Below are 16278 nucleotides of genomic sequence, written 5' to 3'. Positions count from 1 at the left end.
TAAAGAAAAGCAATACGAAGAAGACTTTTATTGTCAATAAGCTCTACCTTTTAAACCAGTTATCTTAGTTTCTGCTCTAGGTATTTTAATTGAAGATTAACTGCTGTTAAAGAGTGTACACATTTAGGGAGTGAATGTTTGGAGTATTAAAATTCAGCTCCCTTGGTGGCGGCGACCGTCTCCATGAGGGCCACTGGGAACCGTGCCCCTCCCCCACGGCCGGCCTCAAGGGGCCATCCATGGAGAAGGGCACCTGCACGAGGGGCAAATCCAGGTCTCCATGGAGGGATAGGTTGGACAGAGTCCAGGAGCAGCCACTGGTCTCCTGGAGGCAGCTCCCGCCGTCGGCCATACTCGGTCATTCCTCATCCTGACTGAGGAGGATACTAACACTCAGAGCAGGGCAGTAAGGCCACCATGTCCCATGGCCTCGTGTCCAGACCTGGGCCATCTCCCCTGCCTGCCCCATTCTCACTGAAGCCTGTCTCTAGGAAAGCTCCTGGCCCTGGTCACGGTCCTCTGACAATTACCTAGACTGACTCGGTGGCCATTGTGTTCCGGGAGCTAAACAGAACCCACCAGAGGAACAGATCCCACCCTCCAGGACGTCTCTCGGTCCAGAGGGTTGTGTGTGTGTTCACATATGTGTGCATGCTTGTGCGTGTGTGGGTGCGTGTGTATGTGTGTGCCCATCACTGGCAAAGTCAGGCTCATCGTACCAGCAGGAGGGTGACATTCTGGAGCGCCGTCTGGAAGAAGGGGGACCCGTCTCCTCTGGCTACCTTTGTAAAAGAGCTCAGGATCCAAGTAGTAATGACAGTGTGTGATCACTTGTTTGCCACTAGCTGTTTGTGTGATCACTTGGGTGAATCATTCTGGATCCCTGGGCCTCAGCTTCTTGGGAGTAGATACTGTGTCCTCTTTGCACAGGTTAAGGTATGGTAAAGTGCTTTTCTGATCCTTCCCTGGCCAGGCACTGTGCCAGGCTCTGGGATCTAATCTCTGTCCTCAGAGAGAGTCATAGTCAGGGAAGTGAGCTCATGGACAACCATGACAGAGGCCATGTGGGGGCAGGCCCAGGACCTGAGGGTGGTCCCAGGGGCACCAGCACTTGGTACAACAGGGCCTGAAGCTGGACTGAAAGCTTGAGCTCAGCCTGCCACGTCTTTGCTGTATGATGTTGGACTCGTACTGACTCTCTCTGTGCCTCTGTTCCTGTGTGTATAAATGGAGTCAGCACCCAGGGAGCAGTTGAGAAGTGGAGGAGCAGCATGTACAGAAGCACTCTGAGTGGGGCCTGGCACGTGATAAAGGCAGAGTGAGTGCTAGCTAGGCTTACCACTGCTGTTCCCTTCATGATTATTGAGAACTGACTGGTGCCCGTTTTGGGGACCAGTTGGGCTAGGCCAGCCTCACACAAGATGGTCTTTCTACTTCAGATCCCCTCTCTGCCATCTAGGCCACCCTCAGAATCTGTCAAGGCAGTGGGCCAAGTTCCAGCAGTCCCCGCTGTTGGAACCCAGAACAGACAGGCATGTAAGGCGTCATCCCTGGAAGTCTCTGGAGAGAAGGTCCCCACCTGGCCCCGCCCACATTGCCCCAGGCTGGGAGGTGCCTACTGTCCAAGTCAGAGTGGTTCCCAGTCATGCCAGTGCCCTTGCCTTTTGCCATCTCCTCCCCACACTCAGTGGCAGTAGCCTCAGCTCCCTGTGCCCCACCCCCACCCATGGCATGGCCGTCCCTGTTCCTTTGTTGCCAGTGAGAAACAGCAGGGCCCTGGGGTGGCCAGGCCCATGGCTAGACTCTCAGGCCAGCAGCAGGTGGACAGCTTTGTAAAACCACAGGCTTGAATGCGAAGTCCTACTCCCCATTTGCCAGCTGTGTGACCTTGGGCAGTCAGCTCCCCTGCCTAGAAAATGACTTACAGGATGTCTGGAAGCTTGAGTGAGATGCCATCTGACCCACCTGGCTGGGTGGTGTGTTGAGGAGAACACTAGTGTCCTGTGACAGTGGTGACAGAGGTGGAGGCAGATGACCTAGCCCGTCCCCTACCCAGCCACTGACCTGTGAAGCCTGCCTCACTCCTGCTTCCCCACCTAGAAGCTTTGTCAGACAGCCTAGAGGGCCAGCCAGGAGTCCCTGTGGACACTACTGTCCAGGATCTCCTTCCAGAAACTGCCATTCAGAGACAGCTCACCCCAGGCTGCAGTCACCAGCACCACACCCCGCCCCTGCCCCCCATGTCTGGCACACCCCCACTCATGGAGCACTTGGCGCATTCCCTTTGAACAGTCAGGTCCCCACCCGCGTGTGCTGATGGGGAGTGTGAGCGTAGGGCTTGGGACTAGGGTCCAGGTCCCCTGGGTGCTGAGGCGCAGGCCTCTAGATCTAGGCAGATGTGACACGTTCGGAAGGAAAGGGCCAGCGCATTCCTGCCTCCTCGAGCAGCCCGGCTGGCAGTTGGCCAACCTCCCGTTCCCCAAGCCTCCTGCAAATTGACAGGGCCTGACTCAGTTGCCCAGCAGTGGGTGGGTGATTAGGAGCCAGATGGACAGGGGGGTGAACTCTGACTCTCAGTGGGCGGGAGGGGGGGGTCACCCTTGGGAGAGAGCCAGCTGTCAGGGCCCAGCACACTGATAGATGAGGCAGAGTGCAGGCGGGCTCGGGTCCCCAGTAGCACCCCTTCCTGGAACTGCCAGCCACTGCTGTAGGCTGCACCTGTCTCCTGAGGACACAGGGTCTGGACTTGAAGCCGTGTGGAAGGCTGTGGTCTTCTTGGAGGAGAGAGATCTGGAACACATCACAGGAGGCCGAGCCAAGATGCTAACTAAGCCCTTGGCCGAGAAACCAAAGGAGTGAGGTTTGCCAGGCAGACAAGTGTTGCAGCTCACCCCAAGATGAGAGAGCACCGGGAAGAGCCAGGGCAGGGTGAATGGGGAGCCCTATGTATGGGTGAGTGATGGAGGTGAGGACACACAGTGTCTGCAGGAGGTAGTTTGGGAGGAGCTGGGCTAGAGGAATTTGGACCCTTGCCTGAGGAATGGCTGAAGATTTTGAACTGGGAGGGGTGATCAGGTTTTCTTTTTTTATTATTAAAGATTTTATTTATTTATTTGACAGAGAGAGATCACAAGTAGGCAGAGAGGCAGGCAGAGAGAGGAGGGGAAGCAGGCTCCCTGCTGAGCAGAGAGCCCGATGTTGGGGCTCGATCCCAGGACCCTGAGATTATGACCTGAGCCGAAGGCAGAGGCTTAACCCACTGAGCCACCCAGGCGCCCCGATGATCAGGTTTTGTTCCAGAAAGATCTTTTCAGCAGGAGACCCACAAGCAGATCAGAAGGTGGCACTGGCAGGAGAGCAGCATGGCAACTCACGCCAAGAGGCCAGCACCCAGGCCCCAATGGCAGCATCCTGCTCCTGCAGGGCCTGGGGGATCCCTGAGGGAAGGGGCTCTCGTGGAGTGCCACGCCAGCCAGCGCTGTGCAGACTCAAGCAAGGGTTTGAGCCCTGCCTGAGCTTCTGGGCTGCACACGAGGAATGCCCTAGGTGGGATATAGAGTCCATCCTGGGCGGCAGGCACGACAAGCCTCGGTGACCACACCCACAGTCACTTCAGGGGGATGAGACCATACCCCAAGTGAGCAGGAATCATGCCGGTGCTGGGCCGCCCCTGGAAGGAACAAGTGGGAGCCAACATCACATGGTGTTGAGTAGTTTAGAATGCCCCCCAGCCGCCCCCTCACTCTCCCCCTGTGTGACAGCAGACTTTCCTCCACCTGGACTGCCCATCTAATCATGGAGCCTCTGATCCTCGAGACCAAGTCATTTCCTTTCTCAGACTAGTTTTGTTTTTGCCTTAAAACAAAATCCTTCCTTCCCCATAATGCTCTGGGTTTCCCTCCCCATGCACCCCCAATCTCCAAAGGCTTGACTGCATTATAATTTCAATTTACATGGTGTGGGAAAGATTTGTGCAAAGGGTCCTTTTTTGTTTTTGAAGAATTCATCATTGCTGCTAAGAAGCTTAATATAAATTAAAGGAGGAATTAGGCAACATTAAGACATCAAAATGGGGGTGCGGGCGCCCGTTGCCTCGCCTCCACCCAATCAAAGGGGCCGCGAGGAGCCTGTCGAGTGTGCGCTCGAGAGCCTTGGAAAGAGCGCAATTCCAATAAAGGGGCTGTTCTGTCGCCCGCCTTCCCCTAATTCCCTTTGTTGCTGGGACAGCGGAATACATGTCTGATAAAAACTTAATCACCTTATCTTTTTAAAGCAAATTGCATCTTTGTTTATGTATGGGATCCATAGCAGGAAGAGAAAGGAGAGAAAACCAGGCAGCTTTCCCAGCCCCAACCAGCGCGTTCAAGGCTTGCACTCCCCTGGATAAATGCGGGAAAACCAGGGCTGGCGAAGAGAGGTGGGAAGGTTCCGTTAGCCACTAGGCACAAAGGTGTCACTAGCACCTCTCACAGATGAGATCAGGGACCTGCGCAAAGGGAGCCTGCTGACTGGTGTCCCCAAGGGCTGCCCTCCCGGCCATTCTCCCCTCTGTAGGCCCTCTGAGTGCCAGCTCGCCTCTGGGCCTTATGCCAAAAACCAGGTTCCCTGTCCTCCTTGGGCCTCTCCTCTCCCCTGGCATGGTCGGAACCAAGCTGGTACAGGGTCCGTGCCACTCTAGGCCACTGGCTTATGGAGGGATCTGGGTTCAAATCTCAGCACCACCACCAACTGCTGTGGGGCTGTGGGCAAGTGCGGCCACAACAGCCCTGTGTGAGGCAGACCCAAAGGGGCCCTACTGCCCAGCCTCCCCCTCAGGCGTCCATCCTGCCCAATGAGACCTCTGAAGCGCCGTGCCACCCATACCTCCCGTGACCACCTGTGACCTCTCCGGGGCAGCTTCGTGAACAGGGCGGGCAGGCAGAGACCCCTGTTCCTTCGGGTGAAGTTTGACCCTGCAGCCCACTGGGTGATGGAACAGCCGTGCTGTTTGAGGAAGCTCAGCCTCGCTGATGGGTTCCCTCCTTCGGGCAGCCCATCCCTCCTACTTACAGGCCGAGCACCCAGTCTGGACTCCGGGACTGGCTGGATTCGAGGCCCTCCACAGCCATCCATCCCAGCCACCCGCAGTGTCAGCCCAGCCCAGCTGCCAGGCATGTCCCTCTGAGCTCCCCAGGCCATCCGTCATCACCAGGATGCTGACCCCAGAAAGGGCCCCCCCGCCCCTTGCCCCCGCTCTCTTTCCACCCTGTCATCTCGGCTCTTTCCAAAGCTGCTTGTTCCAGGAGGGGAAGCCGGAGTGGCTGGACTTGGCTACAGCCCCATGGGGCCACCAAGGGGGCCCATGACCCCAAGCTGCTTGCAAGGGCTCCGTTCCCACTGGGGGGTGCAAGCCGCCCACCAGCGTGGAGGCCCCTCTTCCAGTCTGGCCCCCGACATGAAAGCGACGCCAGCAATTGGAGGCAATTTGCCGGCCTTTGATGGCCATGTCGGGGCGGCACCCGCGGCCAGGCCTTGGGAAACAGTTGTGCTTCCCGCATTCTTCCCTGATTACCCCTGGCCCAAGCCAAGACCCAGCAGCCTCCAGCCCACTGTGCCTTTGTGTGGAGCTGGCGCTCGGTGAGAAAGGCCAGCCCGGCCCTGGGAGAGTGTTCTCAAGGAAAGCCACGACCAGCAGCGTCACCCCGGGGGTCATGCTGGCCCACCCCCACTGCATCCTGGCCCCGGGCTTGCTAGGGAATGGAGCAGGGCAGCTCAGCTCCAAGAATCCTGAAGTTTGGGGAGAAGGAGCCAGAGACATGTGCTGAGGGCCTCTGAAGTAAGGGCCGCGGTGTGAACTTCACACACATAGCTCGTTTCACTCCGTGCGCACCCCGCCAGGTACGGAGCCAGGCTCCGGGTCACAGGGGGCAGGGGGCCCATCGTCTGAGCCTGGGCCTCTCCTTGGGCCACCAGCTCACAGACAGGTATTTCCTAGTCCCGGAGGCACGGGCTCTGCGGGAGCACTTTTACTTCTGCTGCCCTGCACCCCTGAGCCAGTGCTTTCCCTTTGCCTTTATCCATCCTACACTCCCTGAGCCTGTCTGCCAGGCCCTGTGCCGGGCACTGCAGGGGCCATCTCCTCCCAATCCCCCTTACAGGCCATGAGGGAGAGGGATGCAAAAAACATGCCAAGTAGGCTTCCAAGAGGGATCCTGCTCAGCCCAGGCAGGTGAGGAAAGCCTTCCCACGGGGGTAGTGGCAGAGCAGGCATTAGCCAGACAGGAAGGGCAGGGAAGAGCGTTTCACACAAAGGGAGGTAGTTGGAGGCCCTGCTTGATTTCTCCTGGCAGAATGGGAGTGGGAGTGGGAGTCAGAAGAGCGTGAGGGGCAGAAGGAGGCACACACACTGTATGACCCAGGGTCTTGGATGTCGAGTAAGAAGACAGACTTTATCCTTTTGGTAGAACCCAGTCCAGAGCTGCGCATGAGCCTTCGAGCAACTCCTCCACGGCCGGTGGGGGGAGCAGGACGACAGAGAAGGGCCCCCTGGGGAGTGCCCCAGAGGCCTCCTACGCCAGGACAGGGCAGCAAGGGCGGGGAGTGGGGGGTGGACCCTCAGTAGGTTGTAGAAGGCGATGCTCTAAGCTGGTGCCCTCTCCCCTCCCCTCCCCCCACCGGTGTCAGAAACCAAGGGCTTCTGGCGGCCATGGAGGAGCCATGAGCATGGCCCCAGGTTGTGCTCAGCCCGCCCTTCAGCAGGCAGGGCCAGATTGCTACAGAGATGACTCCTCTGGCTTAGAGATGGCAGTGAGCTTCCTGGCCCACAGCAACAGCTCTGAGAGCCTTAACCAGGACATGCAGGCAGACCTGGCTGAGGGGGACGCCCCCTCTCCTCCCTCCCCTGCCCACCCTCCTGGAGCTGTGTGACCCTCCCCGCAGCCTCCCCATGTGCCCACGCATCCGGCAGCCAGACTGTGCGGGGCAGCACTGTGCTTCCTCTGGGCTCCGGCCTGGGTGCAGGAGAGTTAGAGCAGAAATCTTCCAACAGTTTGTATTCCTGTGGGGTCTTTCCCCCAATTAACTCGTACATTTGTCTTTGTGACTTTAAACTCTTCTCAGGGGTCAGTTCATCTCCTAAACTATCTTGCCCCAGCAAACACACGCCAGTCCTATCCTGACTGCCCTGCTGCGGGTCTCAGCACCCCTGGAACTTCACAGGCCTCCACGGTGCACCCAGACCTCAGCACCAGGTCGCCTCACCGAGCCCAGCTCTGCCTCTCCAGACCTGTGTGACTGGGGGCCGGTTACTGGCCTGGACCTCAGTGTCTTCCACACTGTGCTGTGAGGGCTAAGTGCCTGCATGCGTGGGGACATCTATGTGTACAAATCTCAGGTCCTCGTTAGGACTGAATGCCTGGAATGGGTTGCTGCGTCCACGCGGAGACCACTGTGAGAGCTTCGTAGCCACTGTTTGTTCCTCGGTGGTATTCTTTGAGGCCCTCCTCTGAGCCAAGGATCCTTCTCGATGTTGGGCTTCCAGCTATGCACAGAGAGACAAAATCCCTGCGGTGGTAGAACTCATGTTTGGGCGGGGCAGATGACCGACATCAGAATGAGGAACTCGCAGCGGTATGTTGGAAGGTGATCTTAGCTATTGGAAAAACAGAGCTGGGTGGAAGGGGTCAGGGCAGCTGGAGTGAGGTGGTCAGGAAGGCCACGCTGGGAGGTGACATTTGCACAGCAATTAGAATGAGGTGGGCCTGGGAGCCAGTGGAACTGCTGGGGCCGATCTTCCAGCAGAGGAACCCGTGAATGCCAAGGCCCCGCGATGGGAATGCAGCTGGTGTGTTGGGGTGAAGGGAATGAACGGTTCGGGGACACATACAGGCCAGGTCACGTCCGAGCAGAGGCGTGCAGAAGTCAGAAGCCAGGAGCTCCAAACATGCTCCCCACGTTGGGGGCCATTCCAGGAGGGGCCACACATAGCTCCCAGACCTAAGTGCCTACGAGGGAGTGCTTCAAAGGGAGGTCCCTAAAAGAGGATGGTAGCTCTGTGAGAGCAGGATGGTCCTGCTTGCCCGTGTCCCTCAGCCTATAGGAAGTTGAAGGAGCCCTGAGGGATGCCAGGCAGGTAGACAGTTGGCATTTGGCCGCCTCCCTCCCCACTCTGAGCCCCCCGACAAGGTCTCTGGGACCCTCCCTGGTTTGGGTGCCTGAGGTGTGTGGCACACAGGGTGTGTTACATGGACATGGTAAGCTGGGGTCCCCTCGCAGCCCCACTGGCCTGCAGCCACACGTCCTCATTTGTCCTCAGGCATCATGCTCATTACCCTGCCAGTACTGGGGACTCAGACTCCCTCTGCCTGCAGACCCTTGCCCAGGATCTCCATGCAGCCAGTCCCTGTCACCCGCACCCACCCCAGTCCCCCATCCCCCCAAGCCCCCCCGCCCTGCCATTCAGAGCTCTTCCTCAGAAAAGTCAGCCCTGGGCCCATATGACCTGGCCACCCTCCCCTCCCAGTGACAAGGCACTTTTGCTTCCTTGACCACCTTGGTGGCTGTCTATCTTGCTGGCTTGTTTTCTCTCTGCCCCTTCTGAGACTTGTAAACTCCGCGGGGGCCAGGCCCTGGTCTGTGTGCTCACCACCCTTGTCTCCTGTCCTGGAGCGCTGTGTGAATGTTTCCCTGGGAAAGATGCAGGCCCAGGTTGGGGGAAGCTCGGTGAGGGCAGCAGCTCTGACCGCCCCATATCCCGACCTGCCCTTCGCTTCCCTCCATTGGCTGTCTGGCTAAGGGGGAGAAAGGCCAGCAGAAAACAGAGTGGCTCCTGGGGACATTTGCTCCAAATCCACAGTTGTGTCCAGGCCACCCCAAAATGGAGCAGAGGCAATGAGCCTGACCATCTCAGAAGAGCAGTTCGATGGCCACATCTTCACCAGTGCCAGAGAGATTTTCTGGGTCTGCCTGCTTTGGGCCATGTGAGGTATGCCCGGTGCGTAACGAGAGCCAGCGCGGGCGAGATGGACCGCCGATTGGGCCATGCCTGTCTCCCCAGCCCCGCGCAGACGCCGGGGAGCCCCACGCCTCTTCAGCCATCAGACCTCCTGGCACCAGAGGGAGACAGGCTGCCCGTGCCATTTGTCAGGGTCTGGTGCCAGCCACCTTCTCTGTTTGCAGAAGGAAGGCTGGGGCTCTGATCTGGGGAGGCAGATACCTGCAGGCCTGGCGCTAGCTTGGGGGCCTGGCCCGGGGCCATTCCCACGCCCCATTCCAGAGGTGCGCTATCCTGCTGGGTGTGGAGCCTGCGATCGGACACCGTGCTGCCCAGCCAGAGGACGGCTCCACTTGGTCCAGGTCCCGCAGGCCCCCAGCATCCCAGAGCTCCATCCACATCAGCCACGAGTCCCGGCCTTCCTGGGGGTGCAGGCTTTGAGAGACCAGCAGTCTCATCTTTGCCTGTAGAAGGGAGACCAAGTCCCCTTCCAGGAGGTAGAGCTACCCCTGGCTGACTCTCCAGTGTCCCTCAAGGCAGCCTCCTGGTCACCTTTCTAAACCTCCATGGTACCCTCACAGCAGGTAATCCCCTGCCAAAGGTGGACCCGCACTGAGTGATGGGCTGGGGAGCAGTGACCCGCATTGGCCAGCAGCTGCAAGCCCAGAGTTCAAATTCCTCACTGTGGGGCCTAGAGGCAGTCCGTGCCCTTCTGGGGGCTCTGTTTTTGCCTCTGTACGAAAAAGGGGTTGCTTCAGCAAACATGCATGAGTGCTTCGCCTAAACGGAATAATCCACATACCCCAGCCACCAAGAGCTCCCCACCTGGTGGGGACAGGGTAAGCAAAGGCACTGAAGCCTGACACCAGAGTACCACTTCTGGCTTCCTGGGGAGACCACAAACACCCGGCCAACACTGGGCCGAAGGACGAGGCCCTTCAGGCGCTGACAGACACAGATCAGGTGCAGCAGGGCACGCAGGGAAGGGAGCCCTCTGCCTGGTGCCCAGCCCCCGCTTCCCACCAGCTTTGGACTCAGCCTCTGGGTCCACTGGCCAAAACAGCCCCTCTGTGCATATTAGAAGGAAGTGGGGGGACGCAGGCCTGCCAGGACCCCTCTTGGCAAGCACAGTGTGGGCTGGGCTCCACCTCACTTGCCCCTTGCCAGGAATGAAGGCTGTGTACCCAGCTCTCCCAGTAGTCGCTCCTGGAGCCACCGCCCCCTGGGCCTCTTTGCCCCATGCCAGTCTCACAGCGCCCCCTCCGCTCACCCCCACCACAGCCCTGCCAACTTGCTCCCACCGGCTTCCCTCAGCAGGGTTGTGAGCAGCCAGCTCCAGAGCGCTCTGCTTTTACAAAGCTGGTCTGAGGCCTTGGCCACAGCCTTGGAGCCAGAGCCTCTCTGCCTGTGCTCAAAGCAGCCGACTCTCACCCTGGCCAGCAGCCCACAAAGACGCTGGGCCATGCTGCTACCAAGCAGTTTCCTCAAAAAGACAAGCCCCAGAGAAAGCCTAGTGTTCCAGGAGTGCAGCCAGGTGCGCAGAGATGAGCGAGCCTTCTTCCGTCGCCAAGGTGGGGAACCGCGTTCCAGGCAGAGGGAACAGCCTGTGCAGAGGCTCGTAAGCCTGACTGCAGGGAGCCCAGGAATGGTCACGTGTTCCTTGGGGCGGCAGGGAATGCACAAAAGCAATGGGTGAAGCGGCTAGAAGAGCTGGGGCTGGCTTTAGGGTGTTAGCAGGGGTCTGATTTCCACTCCGTCATTTGGCTGAAGAGAATGAACATAAAGTCTGTATACTGTACATAGTGGAGGGAGTGACGAGAGGGTGCTGGTTTAAAGGAGCCTGTAAAATGTGATGGAAACCGGTGGGGGCTGCTCCCACCCCTGCGTGGAGAGACAGTGTATGCGAAAGCCCAGGGAGAAGGCTCCCCAGCAGGAGTGCCGGCTTTAGGGAACAGGAATCAACACCCCAGCTGCTCTCTCCTCCCACCCTCTGATCTGTTGGGACTCCCACTGGCTGAACCTAACCTGCAGCCAGAGGGCACAGGAGCCTATATGCTGTCTGCAGAGGTCCGCCTCCCAGGCACACAGAGGAGCAGAGAATGGATCTCCAGGGACAGTTGGAGAACACCTAGCCCAGGGAAACTCAAAAGTCAGTTTCAGTGTACGTGTTTTAGCGTGAGTGTCCTGGGAAACAGTAGGACCATTTAGAGCAGGAGAAGGACGTGGCCAGTAAGTGTGAGGCTAATCCGCATAGAGCCTGAGTGCAGAGTGGGTGGGTGGGCAGGGGACTGGGACACGGAGGTGGGGAGCCCTGCTGAGCTCCAAGCTGGACAGGCCCCTGACGTGGACCAGCATGGTGGGGGAGGGGCTGGAATGTGGGATTTAGGTGGCAGAGTGGACCCTAGGACTTGGGGGTCCATTGGCTGGGCAAAGAGGCAGAAGGGAGTGAGCCCAGAGTGGCACCGGGGTCCTGGCCTGGCCTAGGAGAGAGTGAGGGTATCACTGAGTTGGGGGAAGGAGATTTGAAGATGTGCCAGCATGAGCGGGTGCCCATCTAGGGCAGAGAGCAGCAGGTTGGGAGTGGCAGAGTAACGGGCTCTCTTTCCGTGCCTTGCAGGTGGCCTCAGCCCGGAGTCCAAGAAGATGCTGACGCCCACCCTCAAGAAGCGGGGCCGAGCTGGCCGAGGAGAAGCAGCCAAGCCGGAGGAGGGGGCCGAGCGGCCCGAGCCTGCACAGCACGTGGCTGTCAGCCTGTCTTTCAAGCGCTATGTCTTCGACACTCACAAGCGCATGGTCCAGTCTCCCTGAATGTTCCTGTGACCTTGCCCAGGCCCCCAGGCTGGGCTGCAGTGCCAAGCATCAGACCAGATGTGCCTTGCCCTCCTTTCGTGTATCCCTCCCCATGACACTGCAGATGCGGGCCCTGGGCCTGCACTATGCCCCAGTGAGAAGCCTGGGGAGTGAGGCAGCAGCGGCTTCAGGGCCGAGGCTCAGAGGGTCTGTCCTGGTGCCCTCCGAGCTGCTGGGGGCCAGCGTTTCCCAGGTCGCCCCGCAGGCAGCCGTGGGAGGGCTAATCCACACCCTGCCGTAGATGGCCTGGCACTTGCCGGCTACAAATAAATGCCCCAGGGCGTCTGCCCGCTCTGTTGGTCTCTGTGATTTCACCTGGAAGGGCCCCCCATGCCCGTTCCTGAGGGGGAATATCAAGGGAGTTAAGCAGTTTCCCACCCAGAGAAGAGCTGGAGGAACCAGAACTCAAAGCCCAGCGGGAGTGGGCTGAGGAGTTCACAGGGTGTCAGGCCCCTAGGCCAGGCTGGGTGGCCCCGGGGGTGTCTCCTGGGCCTTAAGGGACACGGGGGTTCTCTGGACCGCCAAGTCCGGAAAGGGCTCTGCCGGGAAGGGCCCCCGTGGAGTGCTGGGGAGCCACGAGTTATCGGGCGAGGGCATCAGGTCAGAGGCTGGCTGGAGGGATTGCTCCCCCATCCAGCAGGCATAGAGGGAACTAATTCTGGGGGCAGATCCACAGTGGGGGGGGTGGTAGATGGGGGCGCTCAGCCATTGCCTGGTTCATTCTGGCTCCTCTGCTTGTGTGATCTTGGCCCAGTCCCCTGACCTCTGTGCCTCGGCACCCCCACGTATAAAATGGCTACAGAAGCAGCTGCTTCATGGGGTCGTTCGGGTACTGGGTGCCCTGCTGCCTGCTGCACTACCCACAGCCCTGGCAGTAGGACCAGCACGCAAGGCCTCACTGCTGGGAGGAGAGGGGCCCATGAACTCCTCGTAGTGGGGCAGGCAGCCCCAGGGCCCAGCTCTGCTCTGAACTGGCCATTTTTCTAGGACCTCTGTCACAGTGCCCACGCCCACCCACACCTTTCTCCCTGCCTCCCACATGTCCCGCAGACAGCACCCCTCAACACCCAGGGGAGGAGGCTGACTCAAGTGGAGGACACAGAGACACAGAGAAGAGGAGGAGCTGGCCAGTGTGACTCCTAGAAGCCTTGGACACCCCCCACCCCCACCAGAGAGTGCGGGCCGGCAGCCTGCTCAGGGAGAGGCCTCTCTCAGGCCTGGCATCAGAAGAAACCCGAGTGCCCGGGTTGGGCCAGGACACAGCCTTTGAAGGAGAAGCGCAGCCAGGGTGGGTGGGCAGGGGCAGGGGCCAGCAGTGTCCAGGGGCATTCCCACAGCCGTGTCCCCCTGCCCCTGGCTCCCCAGCCAGCTCTATGTGCTGTAGAAGAGAGGGCAAGCCCCCTACAGCCTTTCGCAAACACATCAACTCGCTAAATTGGCGCTTCTACCCATAGGGGTGTCTGGGAAACATCACCTTAGTTGTAGGTGTTGAGGGTGGCGGGGACTGGGGCTCAGCTGACCGTAGCCTCAGGTAGAGCTAGGACTCAAATCCAGGCTCTGGAGGATTCCAGACATCCCCACGCCCCTTGCCTCAAGGCCTTGGGTGTATCCTTGGAAAAAGGCGCCTTCTGGGGCCCTGCTTTGGGCAGAGAGATGGGGGGGCAAGGGGCAGTGCCCCCCCCCCGCTCCCCCCCCCACCTGCCCATACAGAATGAAGTCATGGGTAGGCGTCCTGCCACGGGCTGGGGCAGGAGGGGTGGCCGTGATTGGCAGGCCCCCAGACCAGCAAGGCTAATGCACCAGCAATGAGATAAGGCTTATCTGGAAATGTCCCTGGAATCGAGACTCTGATGGAAACAGGCTTCTGGGTTAATATATTTTTGATAGATAAAGTCTCGTAAACGGGAAGCCCTGGGGGCCCAGGGCAGGAGAAGGGGCAGCTTCTGTTCTCCCAGGCCTCCTGCCCTGCCCGTGCATATGTGCGTGTGTGTTTGGGCATGGGTCTGTGTTCTGGGCGTCTGTGGCTGTCAACAGCCGGGTGTGTGGGTCTTAGTGTCTTGGGTGTGTGCATATGTCCTCATGTGCTCAGGGAAGGCAGTCTGTCAGGCTGTGGCTCTCTGGTGTGTCTGTGCGAGAGTGGGGTGAAGAAGAGGGTATCGGGAACAGTGTGCACAGGGTGGTGACGTGTGTGGGGGGCCAGTTTGTCCCTTGGGTCCCAGGGGCCTGCAGGTCGGTAGGGCCTGGTTCCCGGAACCTGGTGGGATGGGAAGGGGGAGCATGGCCCCCATTCTGGGGACCCAGAGCCCCCCTCAGGTTGAGCCAGGACCTCTCAGTGCCAACTCACCCTCAGGATTGATCCAGGCCTCGGGCCTTCCCCACCTCCTCTGCCTTTAGCTGGGCTTTAGCCTTTCCAGCTCCCCTTCAGGAGACCAAGGCCAATACTGCTCACAGCTTCTCTGCTCCTAGGTTAGCCATGTCTGTTCTCCATAGCCTTGACAAGTGAGACGAGGCCTCTCGGTGAGGGACCACTGGGACAAGGCCTTGAAGAGAGAGTAGGAGTTTGCCAGGAGGAGAGGTGCCATCCAGCAGAGGGCACAAAAGGTGTAAGGCCTCAAGGAGAGCACTGCAACAGGCCTGCATGAGGAGGGATGAGGTCATGGCTCCCAGGCTCCCCCCAGCGCGTGCCGGGCCTCCAGAAGCCTCCACACAGGCAGCCCTGATTAAAAAGAGTAATTAGCGCTCAGCTGATAACAGAGTGGTACCATTAATTAGCGGAGCTCAGCCAGCAGTGGCGCTTGATTGCAGGGAGGCAGCAGCCAGCAGCTCGAGGACGGTGGGGGGTGCGTTGTGTTCCCTCAGGGAGAAGCTGACCCCAACCCCGGGCTCCTCTGTCTGTCCCAGCCCCATTCCCTTGCTGAGAGCCAGCGGTGTGGGCAGAGAGTAAAGACGGCAGCTGGGTGGGGCCGGAGGCCTCAAAGGCTGCTCCAGTCGTCTTGAAGGGTGTAAGGTCAAGTGCATCAGATCGGAATTTCAAGAGACCTCTCTGGCCCCAACTCCATGCCAGTTCTGAATGGCCAAGGCCTGAGGTCAGGACCCCCTCACCCAAGAGGCACAGAGACCACAGGGGTGGAGGAGGGCTCCCAGGATTGGTTTTGGTGGTCAGTTGGCCAAGGAGCAGGGGAGGGGTGAGGCTGATCCCTGGGAGGAGGAAAAGGGCTTGGAAAGTTTTGGGGATTCAGTGTAGGTGGATGGAAACTGGAAGCAGGGATAGTTTTGGAAAGAGGCCCGAAGGTGGTTCTTCCGCATTTATTAAGCACCTCCTGTGTGCTGGGCCCTGGGGTCACAGCCCGCTGCTCCCTGGATGCGGTGGGGTGGGGGCAACCTGGAGGGCTGTGACCCCTGCCCTCACCGTACTCCCATGTGCGGCTCAGCCATCAGGCGGGACAGGCTGCCCTGCGCCCCACCCCTACCTGGGCCAGCAGGTCAGAGGTCAGGCGTCCCAGAGCCTCCCCGTGTGCCCCACCACGAGGTATTGCTCAGTCCCCTCCCCACGCCCTCCCATGTTATCACCATCACTGGGGCTGGTGGGGAGACAGCACAGCAGAGAGAAACGGCCACTTCCCGTGACCACAGCTGGGCCTCTAGATAAAGGCCAGCTGGGAGCCCAGACAGACCTGGGGAGGCTGGGTAAGGGGCCAGGTTCAGCCACCTGCCTGGCCCCTCAAGGGACATCGCAGAGACTCGGCCCTGAGCCTCCAGGCTTCCAGCACCATCCCAACCAGACAGGGCTAACTGCCCCCCTGTTCTGTGGGGGCCAAGCCTCTGCTCCCCTGACCTGCACAGCCCTACTCCCTCCCCACTTGGGCCCTGTCAGCTTTCCTGGGCCCACTGAGCCCCACCGAGCTAAGGAAGGTGGCCGGGCCATTTGGGTTGGTGAAGGCCGATGGCCTCCCCGCCGGTCTCCCTTTGCTCCCTCCAGCACCGCCTCTGTCTCCCCGGGTGTCCACATCCCTCTCCCTCCAGCCCAGTGTACTTTGTACTTTTCTCACCTGCCACACCCTGAGGCCGGGGCTGGGCCCTGAGCCGTGGGTAGCCTGCTGAGGTGGGTGCAGGTGGGAGGGGCAGGCTGGGAAGCGCAGCTCGGTGGACCGGTCCCTGTAAAGGGCACCGGGAGTTCAGGTCACCCTCTCCTCGAATCCTTTCTCCCTGCCTTGTCCACCTCAGTGTCTGCCCCCAAGCTGTGACCTCATTCTCCTCCCCGCCTCACCCTTCAGCCTCTGCGGTCCCCCTCACCCCACCCCACCTCTCAAGTTCCCTCCAAGGCTGAGAGGGCCCTGAGGGGCTCCTTTCTTGGAAACAGAAAGGCAGGTGGGGGTCAAGCCAGGTGGGGTGCAGGAGCCAGGCCTCTCCCCGGTGCTCCAGGGGGAGGCCTCGGAAACCCAGAGTTCCCAAGGGTT

General features: G+C 59.7%; 1 protein-coding gene across 1 annotated transcript in view; it reads left to right on the top strand.

Annotated features, from left to right (window-relative positions):
• Positions 1 to 12113, top strand: part of LOC111159079 (eukaryotic elongation factor, selenocysteine-tRNA specific) — a 248509-nt gene extending 236396 nt beyond the window's left edge. Inside the window, exon 7 of the mRNA XM_022521467.1 lies at positions 11589 to 12113. Within this exon, the coding sequence (XP_022377175.1) occupies positions 11589 to 11779 (191 nt within the window). The 3' untranslated portion in view covers positions 11780 to 12113. The remainder of the gene's footprint in view (positions 1 to 11588) is intronic.
• The last annotated feature ends 4165 nt before the right edge of the window (positions 12114 to 16278 follow it).

Source organism: Enhydra lutris, unplaced genomic scaffold (assembly GCF_002288905.1).
Source record: "Enhydra lutris kenyoni isolate GAN:26980312 unplaced genomic scaffold, ASM228890v2 scaffoldscaffold66, whole genome shotgun sequence".
Lineage (NCBI taxonomy): Eukaryota > Metazoa > Chordata > Mammalia > Carnivora > Mustelidae > Enhydra > Enhydra lutris.
Note: the sequence above shows the minus strand (reverse complement) of the source record. Positions and strands in the feature narration are given on the sequence as shown.